General features: G+C 34.6%; 2 protein-coding genes across 5 annotated transcripts; one reads left to right on the top strand and one right to left on the bottom strand.

The window, feature by feature from the left end:
* Positions 1–1,067: 1,067 nt before the first annotated feature.
* LOC129793101 (cAMP-dependent protein kinase type I regulatory subunit) lies at positions 1,068–19,941 on the bottom strand. 4 transcript variants are annotated; one of them, XM_055832717.1, is made up of 8 exons: positions 19,804–19,941; positions 19,546–19,717; positions 5,400–5,558; positions 3,831–4,031; positions 3,481–3,700; positions 3,239–3,402; positions 3,011–3,147; positions 1,068–2,733 (listed from the first exon to the last, which is right to left on the bottom strand). In XM_055832717.1, the coding sequence occupies exons 2-8, from the start codon at positions 19,711–19,713 to the stop codon at positions 2,649–2,651; spliced, it is 1,134 nt and encodes a 377-aa protein (XP_055688692.1). In that variant the 5' UTR covers positions 19,714–19,717; positions 19,804–19,941; the 3' UTR covers positions 1,068–2,648. The 4 variants fall into 4 exon arrangements, with proteins under 4 accessions (XP_055688692.1, XP_055688693.1, XP_055688694.1 ...); XM_055832718.1 differs by having other exon boundaries at positions 19,788–19,929; XM_055832719.1 differs by lacking the exons at positions 19,546–19,717; positions 19,804–19,941 and adding exons at positions 11,226–11,378; positions 14,397–14,558.
* A 7-nt stretch (positions 19,942–19,948) lies between these two features.
* Positions 19,949–22,158, top strand: LOC129793097 (uncharacterized). The gene is made up of 2 exons (XM_055832709.1): positions 19,949–20,141; positions 20,214–22,158. Exon 2 carries the CDS (start codon positions 20,232–20,234, stop codon positions 22,026–22,028), a length of 1,797 nt encoding a protein of 598 aa, XP_055688684.1. The 5' UTR covers positions 19,949–20,141; positions 20,214–20,231; the 3' UTR covers positions 22,029–22,158.
* The last annotated feature ends 481 nt before the right edge of the window (positions 22,159–22,639 follow it).

The following is a 22,639-nucleotide window of genomic DNA, read 5'->3' as shown; positions in this document are numbered from 1 at the left end:
AATTTAATAGTTGATGTTTTTAAATCAAAGAATTTTTTGTTCCAGAAAACATTCAGAAAATTCTTTAAAGAGCCATGGAAAAATATTTTTCCTTCAAAAACTGATTAAAAAAACAAATAAAATGTCAAAATTCCATAAGATTTTTCGCAGAATACCTACCAAAAATCTTTTAATTGACGAATTGTAAGAAAAGAAAAGATTTTTATCAGAATCTACCCCCAAAATTCTTGAGATTTCGCACAGGAAGTTCTAAAACTCCTTCTTTAACCGAATTCATTTGATTTTTATGAAAATAAGAACTTTTTATGATATTTTTAGTACAATGGACTAGTCAAAGTAAATTCATGTGAGAATTTTCCAAATTAAACTTACGAAGGAAAAGTAACTTAGCATTTTGGTTCAATCTGATCAAAAAAAGTAAAATTTGTATTTTAAAATAAATATTTAAACAAAAATAATGAAACATAATACTGTCTATATACATCATTGAAGATGGCACAGAAATAAATAAAATGAAAAAAAAGAAAGATAGAACATTTTCGTTGAGAAGAGGTTTATGTGTTGTAGTCATCATTATTTCACTCCAATGCACTTGCCATGATACCAAAAATAGATTATGTGCGTTCTGTTAATGAAAGCTCTCCCCCCATCCGTGAAGCTCCCGAAGAAGCTTTCTTTACATATAAATTCTTATATTACACACACGACAAACCTCATAACAATCGCGGTCTAATAATAAATCCATGACAAATTTATCCATGCGACATAAACGGCAACGGTCTACCACAATACGCAATAAATACTGATGTCTTGTTAATTATGTTTGAGATAATAATTTAATTAGTTTTTGGCAACACGTGCTGAAGCGTCTCAAATTCATTAAATTTTTTACTTAAATTGCATTGAATTTGGGACACCCGATGTAAAATATTTTCTTCACGAAGGAAAGCACATGAAGTTAAGAAAATGTTTACACCAGTTGTTGGAAAGAAAAACTCAAAAATGTAATACAAAAATTAATTTAGAGAGAATATAAAATTTTCCCCCCAAAAAAAATGTATGCGATGTAATTTTAAAAGATTCAAAATTTATTTATACATTCTGTTGTTTGTTTTATTTCGGTCTTTATACCACAAAAACCTCCATTTTATGTATAATGTTTTTTTGTATGTTTTACCATTAAATATGGAAATAAACACGAAATTTAAATTACATTATTACACTCTTATACAGATTGATATTTTTTTCCTTTTAATTTAAAATGGTATTAAATAAGTAAATGTTTTTGTTTTCTTTTCTCAAAGATTTTCTCTTCCATGCAAATGAAATTTCTTCGTAAATGGTCTCCATTCAAGTTATTGATTTTCTTTTCTTTTTTTTAAATTTTTAATACACATTTATTTACAATACGTCAATGTTTTTTTTTAAATGTTTTTCAATGATTTTTTTAAATTGATTTACAGCTAATAAAATTATGTTTTTTTTAAATATGCATGATTTTCTTTAAATTCCAATTTTAAAGTTTTTCTTTTTATTACTAAACTCTCGAAAGTTTTCTTTTTTATTTAATTTTTTTTAATGGTTTTGAATCGCCTTTTCAACAAGATGTTGATGAACCGTGTATAATAAATAATTTTTTTAATGCGTAATTTGATTATTCAACCCGCCAGCGGGTGGTTTGTCACGCAAAGTAATTTATCCGAAAAATTTAATTTTGGTTCTAACGTTCATTAATGCATGTGTTTTATTTTTAAATTGATTTTTTTATACTTGCTCTATTATATTAAAATAAATTAGTTGCTCTGCCCTTCCACATTTTTTCCTCATTAAGTATATCAAAGAATATTTTATAGATTGTGTGTGTGTGTGTTCTTCCTTATTTCTTCCCTTTCTTGTTTCCTATTTCAGACTAAAAAAAAATATTAAACCTTCGTACTTTTTTTTTTGTTGAATTTAGAATAAGGAGTGATGAAAGAGAAAGGAAAAATGTTGAAAAAGAGGTAATTAAACAAAACTTTCTATGAGGTTTTTTTTTTTAATTTTCTTTGATTTAATCAATGAATCCGCCCAGCAAATCCTATGTAATGTTCTGAGAAAGTCTGAATGGGGTATCCCTGTGCTATCTTTTTTTTTCTTCTACATTTTTTATTTATAATCTTTTTTTGAGATAGATGATTTTCTATTATGCTAAAACTTTCATAAATACATTGAAATGGTTCTATATAAAAATTCATAAATCGCAAGTCAATTTCTACATCATTTTTCATTCCCATCTTCCTCGAATTGCTCCATTTTTTGTATACTTTTTTTTATGTTCTTCATCTACATTCAAGATATTTTTTGTTTGTTTTTAAATAATTTTTCCTCCCTATAGATTTTTCTTATATTCATTCTAATTTTTCTTCTAAATTCTTTTTTTTTCTGATTAATTTTTGTTTTGTTATCCAGTGTACAGTATGAAATGCATTTTTGTGATCCGATAGCGTTTTTTTTTCTTTGCGATAATAGCAAACATTTTCTATGGAGGCTTTTTTCATGCGAATGAAGGAAGAAGTATGTAAAAGGCAATCACTTTTTTGTTTAATTTGTTATATCTCATAGATTTGTTTGTCCTTTCTTTTTGCAATCTGCATTATTATAGTTTGTTTTTAAACAGAGAGTGAGACGAAACTATTATACTGTGTTATGTTTCTCTTAAGAATATCCGCACAAGGCCCCAGAACACGTTCGAATCTGCACGAATTTCATCAAGGAGAAAATATATTTATATTAGGAAAGGGTTCATTTCATTTGGAACAAGGTATAAGGGTGTCGTGAAAGTTTTGAGAAAATTCCTTTTTCTTTTAATTTTATATAAATTCTACAATAAAAAAATTATTTAAATTGAATTTAAAAAAATGATTCATATCCTGTCTTGATATGAAGAATAAATTCCATCATTTCTCATAAACTTCCAAGACAACCTTTAACCTTCATTATGGGAAATGTAATATAAATCATTCCACTTTACCTTGCTCTATCCAATTTGACACATTTGAGAGGACCTCTGGCCTGAACTGTGGCAGCACGTGGTCTATCCAGGAGAAGAGCAATTTCTCCAAAGTAATCACTCGGACCCAAACGTCCCACCTCAGCTGATTCTTCATTCTGTGTGTGTGTCACACAATAGTAATAAAACATAGCTTAAGGCGGGTGGGCAAAAACAAAAAGAGCTCCAACCAATGGACATTGGACATACCTGTTGAGCTTCGCCCTTTTGCTGCAAAACAACAGCACATCCCTCGACGATAATATAGAAATCATCACCGGGCTCTCCTTGCTTCACAATAGTCTCTGCATCCTCAAAGCTGACCGTTTCGAGGGCATCTGCCACTGTTAATCTCTCCCATTTGTCCAAACTCTCTGTGTTGCGGAAATGGGTCAAAAATGAATTATTAAACAGGCGGCATCGGATGGAAACATCAATTATTATCACTTTACCCAAAATTGACACGCGGGACAAGAATTCCTCGTACATTTTCCTCTTCCTAATGGTGGAACCCATGAGGATGCGTCGATACGAATCACGATCGATGCCCCAGAGTTTAACATCTGTCTTTGCACGTACCGTTGCAGCTCTTGGTGTCCCATAGATTAGTGCCAGTTCACCAAAGCTTCCACCCTCACCGATTGTTGTCACCAATTCGGAATTTACAAACACCTGGAAAAGGTATTAAAACCACACCGGAAGGAATTTCCACACACACACACGCACGCACATATGGAATACATTAATGAGATTCTCTTTTTTTGGTCACAGAAATAAACTTGTGTGAGAATTTCAACCCTACCTCAACTTCACCCTGGTCGATAACGTAAAAATTATCACCTTCATCCCCCTGCTGAATAATCGATTCACCCGTTAAGCAATTAACCGGGAACATTGCATCAAAAATGTCTGATCGTTCATTCTCATCCAAGTGCGAGAAGAGGACATTTTTGGCAATGGCCTTTGAGAGAGCCGCCATGGTTTTGTAGTCCTTTGGAACGACCTACCAAAGCAACATAAAAAAAGGTAACATCGTTTAAAATAATAACATATAAAATCCATCTCCATGAATAAAGGTTAACAAGATACGTTATTATATTGCAGCCTAAAAGCTCCACCACATCTAACCCTCTAACGTACATACACATTATTACATATAGTTACATATTATCCTTGCCAAAGTACCTACTTGAGCATGATTTGGTACTTCACATTCCCCCCATCCCGGAAGAATAATCAAATTTCATCTCATAAAAATATTAAATTGAAAACTCATTCGTGGAAAATGATTTCCTCGCACTAAAAATCATGAATTATATAATAATTTTGGGGTTTTGTGTAATATTTTAAAAGTAAATATTGATTTTTTTTATTCATGTGAGGGATGAGTGAATTAAATTCAGTTCAGTGCACACCGCAAATATTTGACCAGCAGGTACCCGGAGGATCTAACATGTAAATTTCAGTAGTTCCATTGAGTGCATACATGATAATTTTGGTGGATACCTAGGAAATGTAAATTTAGTGCATTCACCGTGTGCCAAATAGAATCATTCTCGGAATACCTTCCCTCCAAAAAAGCATTAATCAATTTAATTTTAATGCAAATTGGACGCTGTACAAAAGGACTTTTAATTAAAGCACTCCCCTGATGTTTATTTTGCCAATTACTCTACAAATTATTTTACAAATTAAAACAAAATATTATACAATGTCCAACTAATAAAAAATTTAATTAACAATTTTAACGGTGTACCCGTTTTTTGTTTATAAAACTATAAACAAGAAAAATACATAAAACTGAAAAAAGAGAATATATTTTATTCTATTTTCCCGTTGTTTTAATTAAAAGCACAAAAGCTTTTTCTATGCTGATGGATTTGTATTTTAACTAATTTTTTGTTTGTTTTTATCTCTCTCTGTTGTATGTACGAAAAAAAATCTAAATAAATTTATTTTACAATGAAAAGCGAATCACTTTAATTAGAACTTTTTTAGCTGAAAAAAATATTTGACTGAACTTTAAATGCAACAATTTATTTCTAAAATTCTGGAGAATAACTTTTCTCTCTAACAATATTTAAAATTTAATATTTCTGAGATGTCTTTAACATTATTTTCTTCCGTTTTCTAATTAAAAAAAAATTTCTCTAAATAAAAATTCTTTGTTTCATAAAATTCCTTTAACCAGGAAAAGAACTTTTGCAAAATATTTAAGGTATCATAAATCACAATAATTTACAACTTTTTTGTCGGGAATCTCTTCAAAATTCCACACAAAACTTCGCATTGCGAATCGCTCAAGGCGTGAAAATTTATTATTTATGGGAATATCATTGGAAAATTCTTCCTACGGGGCCACACAACTAACCTTTTTGACATAGCTCGTGGCATCTTCCTCTGTCACGGGCTCCGCGGAAATTCCACCACGCCGTCTAACTGGCGGTGCTGTTGATTGTGGCATTGGGCTCAAATCCTCACACTCTTCTGGACTGGTTGCTTGTTTGTTTGCGTCCAATTTCGCTTGCTCCTGAAAAGAAAATGAAACCATTTTTTCTTCATATTTTAGTCTATTGCATTTTTTCCATAATTTATCTTTGTTTTACAATCGCGCATAATATTTTTTGAAGAGCAAATGCCAGAAATACTTTTTTTTCCTTCTTGTATTATTAATTTCAATCTAAAATTGTGCCACTTGGTTGACGCCTACACAAAAAGCTGGAGCTATGTTGGACACTATATGGCAGTGCGCCTCTCCAACGTCTCCGCAACTATACAATCAAACACATGCCCGTCGATCGAGAGACACCCGAACAGAAATAGCAAAAGGCGACAAGCTACAAATAAAATTGTTTTCATGCCTCTCACTCATATATTATATGCTCTCCTTACGAAAAATTCTTTTTCCACCATCTCCACATATATGATGTAATATTCATCTTCAATCATACCACTAAAGACTCCGCTTTTTAATCCCCAAACCCATATAGCACACACAACACACTTTTACAGCCCTCTCTTCCGTTTCTCCTAAATTTTTCACAAGATATACCTATTTTTCTTTCTGCACACAAGTTTTCCCGTTTTTTCCACAAAATAAACTTTTTGATGAATTTTTTAAAATGCAAAAATGAATTTTTTTTTATCTTTGCACGCGCTTTTTTCTCTTTGCCTCAACTGCTCGCTCTTCTCATTTGTCCAACGAACTAACACGAAATTTGATTACACCAATCTACTAGACCTTAGGAGAGGTGATTAGATATGAAGAAGAAAATGCTTAAACTCCAAGACATTCGTCACAATCACGATTAGTATTCTCTCCGCAGGGTATATAAAAGTTACGATGGCGTCCAGTAAAAAAATTTAGGAGGTTTTTGTTGACGTAACCCAGCACACCAATAGCAGCCACCACGCGGTTCGTGGCAGTCATGGGTGGCCCCTGTGGCGCCACCAGGCAGCCACCACACGGTCAGGTGACATACAAATGGGGAATAAATCGTGACCGGTCACTGTGACGTCCCCTCTGTGGATGGCTCGTGGCTACGGCGCAAGCATCCAGAAAAATTTCCCACAAAAATATCCCAAAAATATTCTTTCAAAATATATTTCTACAACATACATAGAGGGCATGGCGATGGTATATTCCCTCATGAAATATACAATAATATGTCAAAGAATTATCATAACTTTGTAATCAGATTTTCGGGATATCAACCATTCAGAAATAAAGGCGATATCCACTTTACGTCTTGAAATTTAATGAATAATCTCAAAATGCGGGTCTTAAATGCAATTTTATTAATTAAATGATTTAAAATTGATGATTTTTGGGGTAAAATAATAAAATTGCAAAAAATTGATCAAAACCTAAACTAAACCCTTTTTGAAGGGTCTTGGCATTGTTTTATGCCAATAAATGTCCAGGATTATAAAGAAAATGAGATTATTTGTAATGATATTTTTCCACGTGCTTCATATGGGCTTAATAGGGAACCATTACCAACATTATTCTCGTAGGCTTATGAAAAATTGGTAGCTATTGCAAAAACTAAAAACTGAAAATGCGGTGCAAATATTTTTCTGTGCGTTTGCAAAGTTTAAGAAAACTCTTTTTTCAAAACATTTGGGTATTTCCAATATTAACAATGCATTGATGCCCATGTGCTGCTCGAATTGCTACCTGGAGCATAATCTTTTAGTTTTCCCTACTAAGCCTTTCGGCAGTACAATACCATAAAACCCATTTATTACCTGCAATTGTCTCAACTAAAGGAAGTGTTAAAACTTTTACCTAAATGCATGCCTAAGATTAAGATTGAAAATTCTATTTAATTTGATATTTAGTAGGTGCGGTAAAACATAATTCTTTCTCTCTTGGACGTAATCAAATATCGATTGAGTGGTTTTTATTTTAAAGATAATTTATTTTCTGACAAAAAATGAAGAACTATGATTTTTAGTTTGAACGGTCGCAAAAAATATAATTAGTCATTAGGGAGGACATTGATAAAATGTAATAAAAAACGCGAAAAATTTAATAAAGTATCATCGGATAATTTTTAATTATTTCAATTAATATAAGAGCATATTTTAATTCAAAAATATAAAAATATTTTTTTTCTAATATTTTTATTTTAAACTCATTTGGCAATGATCTCCCGGAGAATCATTGCTCTTGTAAGTGAGAAGCATCGTCGTGACGTCATGCACTTCTTAGGATCGCTGTGGCCGTGTGGTGACCGCGTAGTGGCCGTCCACGTGGTTCGCGCACCGCTTGCGGATATATATTTGTTTCACTTTTCTATCCTTGTCTCCCTAATGCATTTTGGGTCTGTCACCAAGTAATCTACTCTAATGTGTATGAAAAGTATAGGAATATGACGTTTATGTGCCTCTCTTTCACACAGAAATATCTCAACATAACTAGCGCCGCGGTGGTGGCTCAAAAAATTATTTTGGGAAATTTCCCAAAATAGGAGCCACAGGGCGGCCACGAACCAAAAAAAAGGGGACCCCCTGTGACTATACATTTGTGGCTGATTAAAAAAAAATTTTTTTCTTTGTATTTTAGATAAAATGATATTTATCAGTTGTTATCAACATACTAAAGATGCCCAGATATTTTATTTTCAAGAAAAATTAAAAAACTGCTAATATTTCACATAAATTGTAAACGTCTCGTCCTCGCTGTGGCTGCTCTGGGACCCTCTCGTGGCCGTTTTTACAAAAATGTTTAATTCTCTTAAAATTCTATACTTTTCCGATTGATATCGATTTATAAGTAATATCTATCTGAAATTGTAACATTTCTGTTACATTAAATTGGTGTTAAATACGTGAAATACGATTTTCAAGATTCATTGAATTCTGCATGGTCACAATTTGTAACCATTCGTGGGTCCCCTGTGGCCGCCAATTTCGGTCACGGCAAAAACTGAAAGAGCCACGAATTGGGACTGTCTGGTGGCGCTACTGTGGATCCCCGTAGCAGCCACAGGAGCCACAGCCACAAGAGGCTAGCTGGGTAACTCCATCGTAAAATTTTATTTGAGCTTTCGTCAATTTCCTTTTAAGAGGACAATTTTGAGAATTGCAAAAGGGTTATATACTGGTAAAAATAAATCTCAATAAGCTGTTTGATATAACAACATAATAAAACATGTGAGTTGTTCGCGATTCGCGAGAAGAGCTTTGAATGTTTATTTGCACGTACAAGAGTTTATATTCATATAATGCGGTTAGCATGAGACGCTTGAGATGAGAAACCTTTAAGCATTTTGTTTAGAAAATCCCTCGAATCACTAATTTTAACATGAAACTTTACCAAATAAGATAACATGATCAGTCTAATTTAGACAATTATTATGGTGTGTTAACTCTTGTATTTAATTATTCTATTTTCTCCTAAACAACTAAATAATTAGAATGGAATTTTAAACAATTTATATTTGAGGCCAGAGAGAGAACATAAGTTCAAATGGTTCTAGAGATTTCTAGCTCTATTCTAGCTTTTACATATTCCTTAAATTAATAAAGTCAAACGCAAAGGTGACATCATTGCACCTGCTTGTTTTTCTCAAAAGGTATTAAACTTTCAAGTTAAACCCATTATCACGTTCGCTACAGATTTAAGAAGAAAACTCCAACAACAAATTAAATAGAGAAAAAAAAGAAATCTCTAAGAAAACCCCTTAAAAGTTTTTTTTTCCAAACCGAAATACAAGAAAGTTGTGAAAGATGAAATTTGTGAGAGAAAAAAGAGAAGATAATTCACATGATTCTTACATAAGAGAAGAGCCATTTAGTAGCTAAATGATACAGAAATTCACACTTTTGTATAGCTCAGGCCAGTTTGTTAAGAGAAAAAGTCAGAGACCAGGAGGAATCCAATAAAATATAATTAATTAGTAGACAAAAATAGAAATATAATGTCGTTAAGTAACACAAAAAGACGTCACTCACAAACTTAAATATTATCTGAAATACTTCCAAAAAATTTTCAGTATATATTATTTATAAATCTTTTTTGAATATTAATCCACGCGCTCTACATTATATATTTGAACATCACTTTTTCCCAACTCTCATAGACACACAACATTTTGCAAATAAATCTCTTTGGTCGAAAGAAACTGTGTAGGGAGGATCGCAATTTGATTAATAAAAACCCAATCTCACCTTGAAGATCACTTATTTAGAGAAATAAAGAGTATTATTTCAAATGAGATCCAAATTAAGCGCAAGACCAAGGTGAGCACAAGGTAAGTTTCTTTATTTTTTTAGGAGAGTTTTTTTTTTGCTTTCCTAACTACTGCTTTGAATTTTCCTCCGTTATACGTGAATCTTCTCGTGATGAATTGAAGTACGATACTGAAGTGACTCTTGTTCACAACTTTATTCGCATTATGTTCCCGCAATCTTCGGTAGGATTCTCCTTCTCAGTCTCACACACATAATATTCTCAAGAGCGCACAACTTTTCTTGCGATATTTTCCCGACTTATACCGTTTTGATCGGGCTTTTGTGAAAATTGTGAGAAAGAGTGGGGAGGGAAGAAGTTCTTCAGTTAAAGTGTCTTTTATTCCTTTGAAGAAAAAGGAACACAGGGACAATGGAGAAAGTTTTATAGATAATAGGGTTTTTATGCCTTAATAAGGGCCAAATTATTATAGGTCAAACTTTTATAAAACCCAAAGAAAATTACTTAAAATTACAAAAAAAGTTATTCAAAATGTGTCTCAATCCAGGAAGAATGCACATAGTACTGCATACTAGAAATTTAAGTTTGAAAATTAACCTAAAATTTCTTAAAAGGTTTTACAGCTAACTTCTTTGTAATGTTAGCATTCTGATCTTTCTTTATTGCTATCCCATTCAGATCCAGCTCTTGACGTTAATCTTAAAAAGAAAGTCTTTAAAAAACCGTAGGTGGCAATTTGAGCCTTAAATCTAAATAAATTATAAACCATAATTTGAAGAACAAAAATTGAGTTAAAGAAATGAATGCTAAATGTTTTTCGCATTAACGAAAACCATCTATTACGTATAGTTAGATGAGGCACACTAATAATTTACGTAATCACAATCTGTTTTTGTTAATCTTCAATTTAAATGAGAAATCTGCAGTCTCTGTTGAAGCAAAAAAAAGCTTTTTATATGGCTTATGTAAATGTCATTTTACACAGTTTATTTATTTTTCTTTAAAGATAAAATACGAATCTACAAATCTTCTTAGGAACCCTGTTCCAAATTCTGTGGAGAGCTTTTCTGGCTATGTGCCCACATTGACAAAAATCTCCTTTCGACCACATTCAGAAAAAAACCCGAAGAAAATCATCGTGAGACCAATTCTTTCGCTTTTCCATCTCACAGTATAAAGTTTGTTGCTGAGAAAACACATTCGGAATATATCATTCCACCTACACATGGCAAGCATAAAAGAATAATTATAAATTTTGTATATTTGTAAAAATAAAAAAAAATGCTGCATATATTATAAAAAAGAAACTTATGACAAGAACTTTGAGAAAAAAAAGAAAGTGTGTGAATATAAAATCTTCTAAACACAAGAAGAGACTTACAGTGTGTTTGAAAGTGATAAGATAGTTGTTGTTTAACTAAAGAAGTGAACAAAAATCATCTAATAAGAATTTTTCAACTAACATCTATCCACAAGTTAGATAAAATTTATTCTTACGTGTATTTTTGAAGTCATTCTTCATACACCTTTTCTTTTAATATTTCTTGCCTTTTTTATCGTATTTCCACGCAATTTATTTCCAATTTTTTTTTCGTCTTTTGCGAAATCTTTTCCCCCTTTCGATCAATCAATCTCCAGCGTGTAATCCCTCTTGGAAGAAAAATTTAATTGAAATGGAAGGCAAACGAAAACACTCACTAAAAGAATATCACGGATGAGTATGAAAACCATAAGAAAAAAAAAATGAGGAGGAAAAAATCTAGCACACAAAATTATATAAAGCACACACAATTTCGCAAAATAACCCATTCACCCTACACCACGATATAGCAAGGAAAAAGAAAATTTCTGTGGGGGTTGAAGCCATAAGCAAGAGGATTAAATCAAAACCTATATGGTCCGAATGTTCTAAAAATAATTAGATTTTTATTCCCTTTATCCCTCCCCCCTCACACCCGAAATCTAATGGCTCTGCCTACGAGTGGCGAAGGAACAACGTGAAATGGGACAAAAAAAAATGTGAGAAAATATCAATATTTTCCTTATGATGACTCCCATAAATTTACCAAGGCAGGCAGAAAAAAAACCGAGAGAAGTAAACAGTAACAAGAGTGAAGAAATTGCTCGTGTGCTATATAGAGTGGTGATAGAGAGTTTTATGGCATTTCTTGTCCTACACCATCGTTTGCTCTATATGTATTAAATTTCCACCCTATTTAAACCAACAAGACAACTACGAGACATTTCCCGATATTATGGATTTTCACGTTCAAGCTCAAAAGATAATATGAACACACCAAGAGCCCACCCACCTTACATCAATCTTGCATTTGCATTTCTGCCCGAAATTATGGCGTGTCAGAAAGGTCATGTAAATTTGAATTTCAAACACACAATAAAACAAACACACCGCACACAAGATGGAAAATCAGTTTTGCAATTCCTGTCACGAAATTGGATTTCTTTATTAAGAAACATAATTCATCCCCAATGAATTCTTATGTATTTAATTAAGGAAGATAATAACATGGAAACTTTTTTCATCTCTTTCTGTCTCTGCCCTTTTCCGGTGTGGTACGTAATCACCAAGTCTAATTCATTAATGGTTATACGAGAAATATTACAAGAAGATATCTTAAAAGATATTCAGCGTAAGAGAATTAAGATGATTTTGATATTTCTTAAATAAATTAAAAGACCTTCGTCGGAGAGTTACGGATTAATTACGGGTTGTAGCATCAACCTTTACAGCACAGATGTCTAAACAAACTTTTAAAGTTCAATCCTCACTCAAGAGAGAATAAAGCTTCCAGTTTGTAGAAAATAACTTTATAGTGTTAAATGATTTAATTGATAGACACCTTTCTTCACTTTTGGCTGTGAAAAGCTCTCTCTACTTTGAAATTAAATAATCATGAACTTTTTGTATGAATTGCAAGAGAAATCAATTATCCTCAATTTATTTTCAATCAAGTAAATTAATTATTAAAATTAAACAATCTAAAATTAAATGATTTTCCGGAAATTCCCAAAGTGCTAAAAATTTTCCCCATATAGCTGTGAAGTAGCTAGATACAACACGCGGTAGATTAGAAATTTTAATTTTCATTTCTTTGTGCTTTATTGCAAAAATCATTAGTGGTGTGCGAGCCCAACCTTCATGATGAGTTTTCTCTAATTGCCAACAAATTGACGCATAAAATCATCTCTCTGCGGGAAACACCACATTTCAAGAGCAATTATACTTAAAATATCCCAGGTATTTACGGAAGAAAACAATAACACTACCCATTACGAGAGTAAGATGGTTCAAAGGCGGAAATTTCAAACAAAAACAAACAATTGGGTACGATAAATCCGTCCACCACTGTTGGAGCAATTTTTAAAAATCAAAATGAAACTTTGTTGAAAGTGTTTACATCATGACCACAAATAATATGGGGGATATGGGGGCATCAGCAACAGCTATAGCGAAAGAAGGGATTTTTTTTTCAAAAGGGCAATAAATCAACAATTTGAGGCCAATGCGGTTCAAGCAATAGAAAATCTTTCTATAAGCCCTAAATTAGAGGATGCGAAGGGAAGAATTAAGAAGGAAGCAACTTGGAGGCAATCTCCGTGTCAATTTTCGTAAAGTTCTTCGTCATTGGAAAAAGTTATTGGTAGAACGGAAATTACTAATGAAGCTTCCCCTTCCCCATCGTATTTTGCTGCTTCATTCAATCGTTTAGCTCTGAGAAAATCATTGGAAAGTGCATGCAATTGTCATATAGAATACATCATTGACTGAACAAATTATTTATTATTTATAGAATTTACTGAAAAGGGAAAATAAAGCAACACAAACACAATAATTCACACAGTTATTCTCACTTTATTTTTGGATAAAAGACTTTGGTGTGCAAATAAATATTTGGCCTACAAATAAAAGTAAATTAATTTATTGATTAACTTTGTTAACAATGTTAAACCGCAAATCCGGTGCGTTTTCATACAATTAAATAAATTGTAAATTTTTTGAACGTTTCTTTAAGTTTATTTAAATTTAACAATTGACTGGATAAATTTTTTTTTTTAAATCTCTCATTTATAGATGTTAATTATTCTTCAGCTAGCAAAAATATTTCAATGCAATTTAAAAATACGATTTTCCCACTAGAGGGACAAGTTCTTTTTATCGCGCCATCTGTTGCTAATTTTAAATGGATGACTATGGCAAGATTTTTATCTCACGTGCAATTTGCGACGGTAGAAATGGATACATCGCTGAGAATAGTCAACAAATCAAATGCCGCAAAAGCCGCCAATTAATTTACACACCAAACAAAAAAAATGTGAATTCATTCTTTAAAAAGAAAATGTATGTGAAGGTCAACGGGGAAAAAACATTCATTTCACCACACACAGGCACAATCACTGTGAGAAAGCAGTCAACTTTTACATTATAAATCAAATATTAAAGGGGTAGATTTTTCCCGCATATACTTCATGAGAATTTTTCCACAAAATACAACAAGGAAAAAAACATATCAGAGAAAAGGGATTACAAAGTAGCACTCTTTCGAGCGATAGAGAAGGGAACAAAGAGGGAAAAAAATATTAAATGGGTGGAAAAACAGAAAATATTTTCATTCAATTAGCAAAAGATGAAGAAAATAGAAAACCCACCAACTTTCACACACAAAAAACCTTCGTGAGCTTCTACCCCTTTTTCCCTCTTTACACCATTATCCACCACAAACGAGCTACCATTGAGAAAATTAACTGTGTGCCACCCATAGAGTTTCCCACAGAACTACACCCAAGAAGCACTCGCGAAAATCTAACAGAGTCCCTCGCATCACAAGCCAGAGGCACAAACCTCAAAGAGAGAGCTTTTCCAACACATTTACACACATACGCAGAACTTGAGAGAGCAAGAGAGACTCAAGCCCCCATTATACATATGTATACGAAGAGCGAGCCCACGAGACATTATTCCCAACAATCAATAGGGTAATATGTTCCCAATTTAGTTCCTCATATGAAGAACATTATTATAGACAAATTATTTTAATTTGAGATACATTTTGAAGAACTCTAAATTAATTCGGCAAATGGGATGAATAGAATCAAAGTTGTGTTAAAGAATAAAAATGATAAAAATATTTAAGAAGAATAAAGTTTACAGGAAGATATAAGCTCCATCTTCATTATCCTTTTACCATTGTTATTGCAATTTAATTTTCTTCTTTTACTCTTGACTTTGTGTTTTATTTTTCTCATTTTGAATAAGGAAATATTTATTAATTCATTCAACAATAAGGAAAGTTTTTCACAAGAAAAGAAAAATAATCTCCTGTTGAATAAATTTTTAGTTGAGTAGGTACCCTATATTGAAACACATCACCCTATACAAACTCCCCAACACAATTTGGGGTGGAAGAGAGGACAATATAGGTGACAAAGGCAGAGAAAAGTCCCCTTCAGTCACCCCACATTCCCCTCCATTCCACTTTGTCCAAATGGCAGTTTTGCATAGAATTGCGACAGGCGTCACAGAGACGCGAAAACTTTTCTTTCCGCCCCATGAAACACTTTAACATTCCCTCCATACCCCGACCCTTTAGTACAAGCTTAGTAAAAGCTTAGCTGAGGATTTTGTAGGAAGGTAATACGGGGAGGAAGCACTACTCAATTTTTCATACCTCATTATACGCATGTTGAGCCAATAAAAACATCATTCACATCCACCTCTTCTCAACCACATCAAAATAATAATCCTCCTCCTCGTATCACACACACACACAGCATACTCACAGCATCTTCATACTCATCCTCAAGCATTGCCTAATTCATGGAAATTATTTGTTTTCACAGAAGAATCTCACATCTATAATGCAATAAATCTAGCAAAAAGGTACAAACACAGAATATTTACGCAGGCGTGAAAAATCTCTCTCACATTGCCTCTCTTTTCTCTTTGCAATTGATTCTTTATATGTGGCCCAGCATTATACATTCCCCATTGCGGAGGGGGTAGTCAATCACAAAATTGCACTACACTTGACCTAGAAAATTTATTATAGCAAAATATTGTTTGTCTAGTGAGCTCCAAAGTCCTCGACAACATAACATCTCAATTATTCACAAGACTTACATGGGAATGCTTTTGTCTCTTTTAGCAGAGATGATAAGAAATTTAGCAGTTAAGTATAGAGTCGGTACAATATAGAACAATCTGTGGGAGTCTTTACGACCATGGTGATTTATTATTCCGATATCTTTACTGCGTGGTTTAAGAAAAGAAGAATTGCAGGCTATTAAGTGAAAATCCTCAGTGGAAATTATTCGCAGCTTGATTACCCCCAATGGGGAAGAAATATTAGCACGTTGTTCAAGTTGGGCGGAGATGGTATTACTCAGAAAAGCATTTAAACTACTGAAGAGCACTATCTCACTATCTTTGGCTTTCTAATTAAACTTTGAGAACTTTTTAATGGATAAATGTCCTTAGAGGAAGCATTTTCCATTTAAAATTTTCAAAAGTAATTTTAGGATTTTGAAATTTAGGGATCGATTAAGTTAATTTAATTTGCTTTTAAATTAAAGTTCTTAAAACAAAATATTTTATATTATAGCAGAGAATTTTTTAAGAAACAAAAAAAAACAATCTTTGTTTATAATTTTATGTTAAAGTTTAAAATTGAAATATAATAAAATGATTAAATTAATGCAAAAATTATAAATCACCCTACATCGATTGAATTCCAAGTCATTGCTATTTTCACTGTATATCATTTTGTGTCTCCTAATCCCTCAATGACGCACCCTCTTCACCACAAAAAGATCCTTTTTCTTTGGCACACACACACTCCGCCTGGGGGTGACAAGGGGATCGCGTGAAAAATGATGGGAAATTACGTCATGAATGCCCATTATCCAGGAGGAAGAAAAATTCGTTGGCCTTCTTGTGTCAGAGTTTACGGGGGAGGAATGTCACAGAGAAATCAATTCAAGGAGGGGGGGGGTGGTTTCCGTTTCCTACTCCCCCCACCACCCACCCACAACCGTAACCGCAATTCAATAGACTTTCAATGGAAATTGCTTACAAATTCTCTTTGCTTTCAACACGAAGCTTTTTTTCTTTCTCTCTTCCCCCATCCACTTTGATTGAAATTTCCACAATTTTTGTCAAAGAAGAATTTGCAAAATGCTTTTAGGAATAAAAAAAAATCTTTTCTCTAATCGATTTTCCGCATTTAATGACGCCATTTGGGTGTGGAAAGCCAAGGAGGGATTTTCCGTTGAATTATTGAGGTGTAATGGAGAAAAGTGCAGAAGCAGGAAAAAATCATTAGCCACTTGTTGATTTTCTCAAACGTAATGGAAGCACGAAGAAGGGGAAAAAAATGCAAACCCTTTTCGTGCCTCTTTTCACGCAATTGCACAATTTTCTTGAGGCCATTCTCACAGTTGAATTCCACGAATTCCTTCGTCACAACCATCAAATGGAGCGTCCTTTTAATCACTCAATTTGTCGTGCTTGGCGTGGGCGTGTTAGCCAAAGGTCAGGAAAAGCATCGTAAATTTTGATTGAGCCACCATCGTCCCCACCGGAGCAATTTGCGGGATGAAGATGGGATTAAGCGGTGAAGAGGCCCCACATGTGGGATTCAACTTATAGTCACACAATAAACTTAAAGGTATTAAAGATACACTGAAGAAATCCACATGGGAACTTTATGCGATGAATTCGTGGAATTTACTGTGAGAAATTTTGCAAGATAGGTATTTTTTTCTCAAACTTCGTGTCTCACGCAGGAAGTCACTGGAGATTCATCGTTTTTCGTAAACTTGGCAGCAATGAATAATTGAAAAGGAGATGTTGGAAGGGGGGATCCTGTGGGGATGAGCATAAAATTTTGAAGCAATTTTCTTCATGAGATTTTTTTTTCTTGCAAAAGATTTTATGTAGGGAAAATTAATTCTAAACCCAAAGTTATAACAGGGTGTATAGGAGTGTTGGTGAGAGTTAATTGCAATCACGTGCAAAGTTAAGCTAAAAAAGCCATTGAATTGTTTAAGGCGGAAGAAAGTTTTGCCTTTTTCCTCATTTAATTTTAAATTGAGACCATAGCTTTGAGTTTTGTTTCTCTAACAGCATTTTGCTAAATTAGAAATTGATTGAATAAAGATTATAAATTATAAATTAACCATCAAAAGTTATTTTCTTCTCAAAGTTCAATATTGCTGTATCATTGCGATTAATTTATAATATTCTGGGTTTACTCAGATACTGATTCATCACAAGAGAATTTTTGAATACAAAATGGTACACCGACTAAGTAAATTATTCTCAATAGAATTTGTTTAATGTGTTGGAAAACAGGGCAAAGAATTATATGAATAAAGTGCTCGTTTTATCGGAGAAATTTCCAACAATCGCCTGAGGAATTTCCTTTCAGGGTATTCTGAAAATTTATCTCGTGTATAGAACATAAAATATTTATGTATAAAATAGGTACGAGAAGTAAGCATGCATAAGACAGGAAATATAATTAAATTGCGCCTTAAGTCTTCACATATCCATTGACTTTATTTGTTCATGAATTTATCTATGTTGTGAAAAAGTCACGACTTTAGGCAAGAAATTAAGGCAAAAGCCTCAGAGAATCTCATGTAGTCTGTGGATGACTTATTATGTTCTGTAAATTGAAGGTCTCCTGACGATAACACTGTAACCATCACAGGAATTTCATACCAGAAGTAAATTACATGATGTTGTTAGAATATTCTAAAGATCCCTGAAATATTTGATAACCTTTCTATAGCTCTAAAAAAAAAATAGCAAACTCATTAATAAATTGAATGAAATATAAACACGGCAAATATTAACAAATTGATAAGAAAGAAAGACAAATACTGATTAATAAATTGTAAAAATCTCGTTTTTTTATATTATAATTCTGATTCTTAAGTCTAATTTTGTAAATGTTTAAATTTTAAGGATATTTTTTGGAGTACAATCTCCGATAAGAATCTTTGGAGAATCTCTCGCACCACTCTGTAAAACAGTTAGCAATACATATTACAGCATTAGCTACTGTGAGAAGATAAACAGCGTTCTTTGTGGGTGTTTTTCAATGAATAAAGCGACAAGATTGAGGCAGCAATCTTATCGTGGTCTTATGTTTTTACCCTAATCCCCGGGTACCAATGAAGGACGACACCCTCCCCGACATTAATGAGAAATGGGGCGGATTTTGATGTCTTATATACAGCAAAAGGGAGATTTTCTCAGCCTCTGTGCAAACTTTTTTTTTGTAAGTGAGGATGAGAATTGTTTGATCTGCAGTGAAGTGTTTAATTCACACTGACGCTCGAGACTTGGCGGAGATTACGCATCGGAATCGCTCACCCACACACGTGATTACCGATGATGGGGTTTTCTGGAAATTACCGGATTTTGAGTGAGCTTCTACTCTATATCGCTGCTCCACCATCGCGCACTTTCGACTTTTTTCTCCACACATCTCTCTCTCTGCGTCATATGGTGGGTGATGTGCCCTCTGTATGCCTCTGAAATGGCCAATCTCTTGGGCTTGTCAGCCTCAATGTATGCGAGGTTTCAAGGTTTTGTTTAATTCCCCCAAAATGGCACAAAGTCAGATTGTTCTATCCTTTGTATATCATTTGCAACATTATTGGGGATCTATCTACCCCCTGAGCAGTGCCGTGGAATCCCCCAATGACCCACATTTGGGGCAAAACATGCATCCGGGAATGCTTCCGGAAAAAGAGAGCGTGTGAAAAAAAATTGAGGCCATCAACTTACGCGCTCCAGTCGCTGAAAGTATTGTCGGAGAAATGAGATGGGATTCTCAGGTTGTCGTACGCACAGCTGCACGATGCAATTCTTGAGAATCTGCTGAATACTGTGGGTCTGGATGTAGTTCTCGCACTCCCTCAGACTCTGTTCTTCGAGTGAGGAATAATCGGCCATTGCGCTGCAGACACAAAAACATTCACTTTCAGTGTGTTTTCGGCATGTAAATTCATCAAATCCCTCAGAAATACCTTATTTAATACTTACACGCTCGATACAGATTATTTATCACACTTTCAGATACTTCTAATCACGGAAAATCCTCAATTTTTCTTCACACTTGTGCACTGAGATGGTGTAAAAAATATTATTTAGTAAACGTCAAATGTGATTTCCTTAAAATGCGGCAGATGGCGCAGCGGATGTTTCTTTGCGAGAGAAAAACAACAACAATCGATTTTTCTCATCCTCCTCAGAGATTTTCTGAAAAATAGCTTTTTTAACGTGAAAAACCTTGAAAACTCCGCAATATTAGATCCTCAAGGATGTGAAGTTGGACGTTTGCTACTTTTGTATGTGAATCAAACCAAAGATTAGCGAAAAAGGTAGAAAACAAGACGACATGTAGTATTCCTGAAAATCTCATAAACTTCCTGGTTTCATTTTGTCTCTTCCAGAGTTCCTGTGTGTGAATTATGCTAAATAGTGATACATCTCAAGGTGTTTATGCTCCACTTTGTCAAACCATGAGTGATTCAGAGAGTGAAGAAGAGCTTCTACATCGTAATCATCAGCATGCAAGGCTTCAGCCAAAGTCCACAAATGCCGTGAGAACGGCCAGCAATCTGACAAGAATTGAAAATCACTTGATGTTCTCCACCACGGAGATTCTGGGGAACTATACAAATGTCACAGGGAATGAGTACGAAAGGACCAATGGGACATCAACGTGGACCAACACGGTGACCAAGGAGGGTATGTCTGGGAGTAGGAAGGTACTCTTCTTCCTCTCCATTGGGCTTTGCGTCTTCGTTATCGTGGGTTTCCTGTGGCTTCTACCGTGTTCCGACACAGCAACGTGCTCCAGTGGCGAAAAGGGCGCCAAAACACACAATTGGCTACGAGATTATGAGAAGATTGAGCTGAAGGGAGTTATAAATACAGCAGCAGGACTAAAGGGACGTGGCAAAAATCTCATCTTCATGTACAGAAGTGACAGGGTGTTTGTGGAATTTGACGAAGGAGAGCATCATACAAATGGAATCATCTCTCTCATTGGTAGAGGTGGTCAGGTTGGGTGGTACGATGAGATGCCTGAAGAACCAAAGTCAATTGATTGTTCACTGGTGGATGTGAACAAGAATGGACAGCCGGATTGTTTGGTAGTTGGGCAGATGGGACAACTTGGAGCCCTCGATCCCATCTCCGGGGAATGGTTATGGAGCTGGAGGGCAGGAAATGCCTCAAAGATTCCCGAAGACTCCGTAGACTTCCCACTAATCCTGCCCGATTTGAATGGGGATGGCGTTAAAGATCTCCTCCAGATTGGACTTAGCGAGGGAAATCAGCACAATGGTCTAACATTGATCTCTGGTGCCACTGGAAGGATACTAGGGAAAAGCTATACAGTGGCAGAATGCGAATGTATCCATCGTCTGGCCATTGATAGGGATTTCCGAATAACTTTGAGTTGTTGGCGCAATGAGAGCTCAGTGGCATTCAGTAAATCCCTCGAAGATCTCTACCAGATGTGGACAAATACCCCCCTGAGAGCTGAGATACTCACCAAGCCGGAAACAATAGAACAACATCGTCTCCTGGGACAGAGGAAGAATACAGAGAATCAGTACAACATCTACCCGGTAGGAGGGAAGGAGCTAATTGTGGAGAATCGTGGCAAGTGCCCACATCATTGCAATATGACGGTGCGCCTTATCGATGAGAAGCACAATCATGAACTTCTCATTAGAAATGGTTCCGGTGTGTATGGGATGGTGCCCACGAGTCTCAGCCTCAACAGCTCCAGGAGTGCCGTGAGTGGATTCATTATGAAATTCTGGGAATGGACACCAGCTTCGGGAGAATTTTTCGAATCACGACGGCGCCGTGAGTTTCCGGAAGTTGTGCGAAATCACACCCACTCACCGTTGGAACCAATACTGAGGATGCGTGTACTGCGGGAAGTGGTGCTGATGATTCTCTTCAATGCCACCGATACGCGGGTGATCAATACGAGTCAAAATAATATCGTTCAGTTCTGCCTGGAGGAGCATGGCGAGGAGATTTTCTGCCAGCCTGATTTGAATTACCAGGAGAACTCCCTACTCATTGCTGATCTCGATGATGATGGATCGCAGGAGCTGATCTCCTACTACACGACCTTCATCAGTTCGGACAATGAGAAGGAAAATTGGAGACTCATCACCTACGTTCAGCTGCTGCGCCTGGAGTCAGAGCTGGCGAAACTCAGTGACTTTGAGGGTGTCAATTGAAGCCCGCATGGACCAAAGCTGCGTAAGTAAATCCCTATCTCCGACGCTCTATCTCGGATTTGTGGGTGTGTGCTTGATAAGGGAAAAATTCTCGGAATTTTTGTAAAATATATGCCTCCATGTCGCACCATTTTGGCCGATATTTTTTTTATAAATGGGATTTTATCGCTCAAGTCTGAGCGCCAAGAACTGAACTTCTGCTCCCGCTGCATGATTACTTTTCAAGCGTGATTTCTTCTTAAGCCCAGTGAGATATGCCGACCTTTTGACTTTTAAAAATAAACTTTGCTTTTTGTTGTTGCAAGATTAGAGATTTTAATAGCAGGTAGAGAAATATTTATTTTCTACACAAATTCATTAATATTTTATTAAATTGAAGAATTTCTTTAAACAGGTGTATGTAGGAAGTATATTCGTTTAATCGTTTACGCAATTTGTTATAGTCATGAATAGTTGATGAAAGAATTATTTGTAATTGCTATAAAATTGCTTATTTTCTTTGTTCTAACAGCTTCCAGCAGCTTTTGTAGGCTGAGAAGTTATGTATACTGTGGTCTAGTCATATAATATATCCTTTGTTAATAGAATTATTCTCTATTTTCTAAAAGAAA

Source organism: Lutzomyia longipalpis, chromosome 3, assembly GCF_024334085.1.
Source record: "Lutzomyia longipalpis isolate SR_M1_2022 chromosome 3, ASM2433408v1".
Classification (NCBI taxonomy): domain Eukaryota; kingdom Metazoa; phylum Arthropoda; class Insecta; order Diptera; family Psychodidae; genus Lutzomyia; species Lutzomyia longipalpis.
Note: the sequence above shows the minus strand (reverse complement) of the source record. Positions and strands in the feature narration are given on the sequence as shown.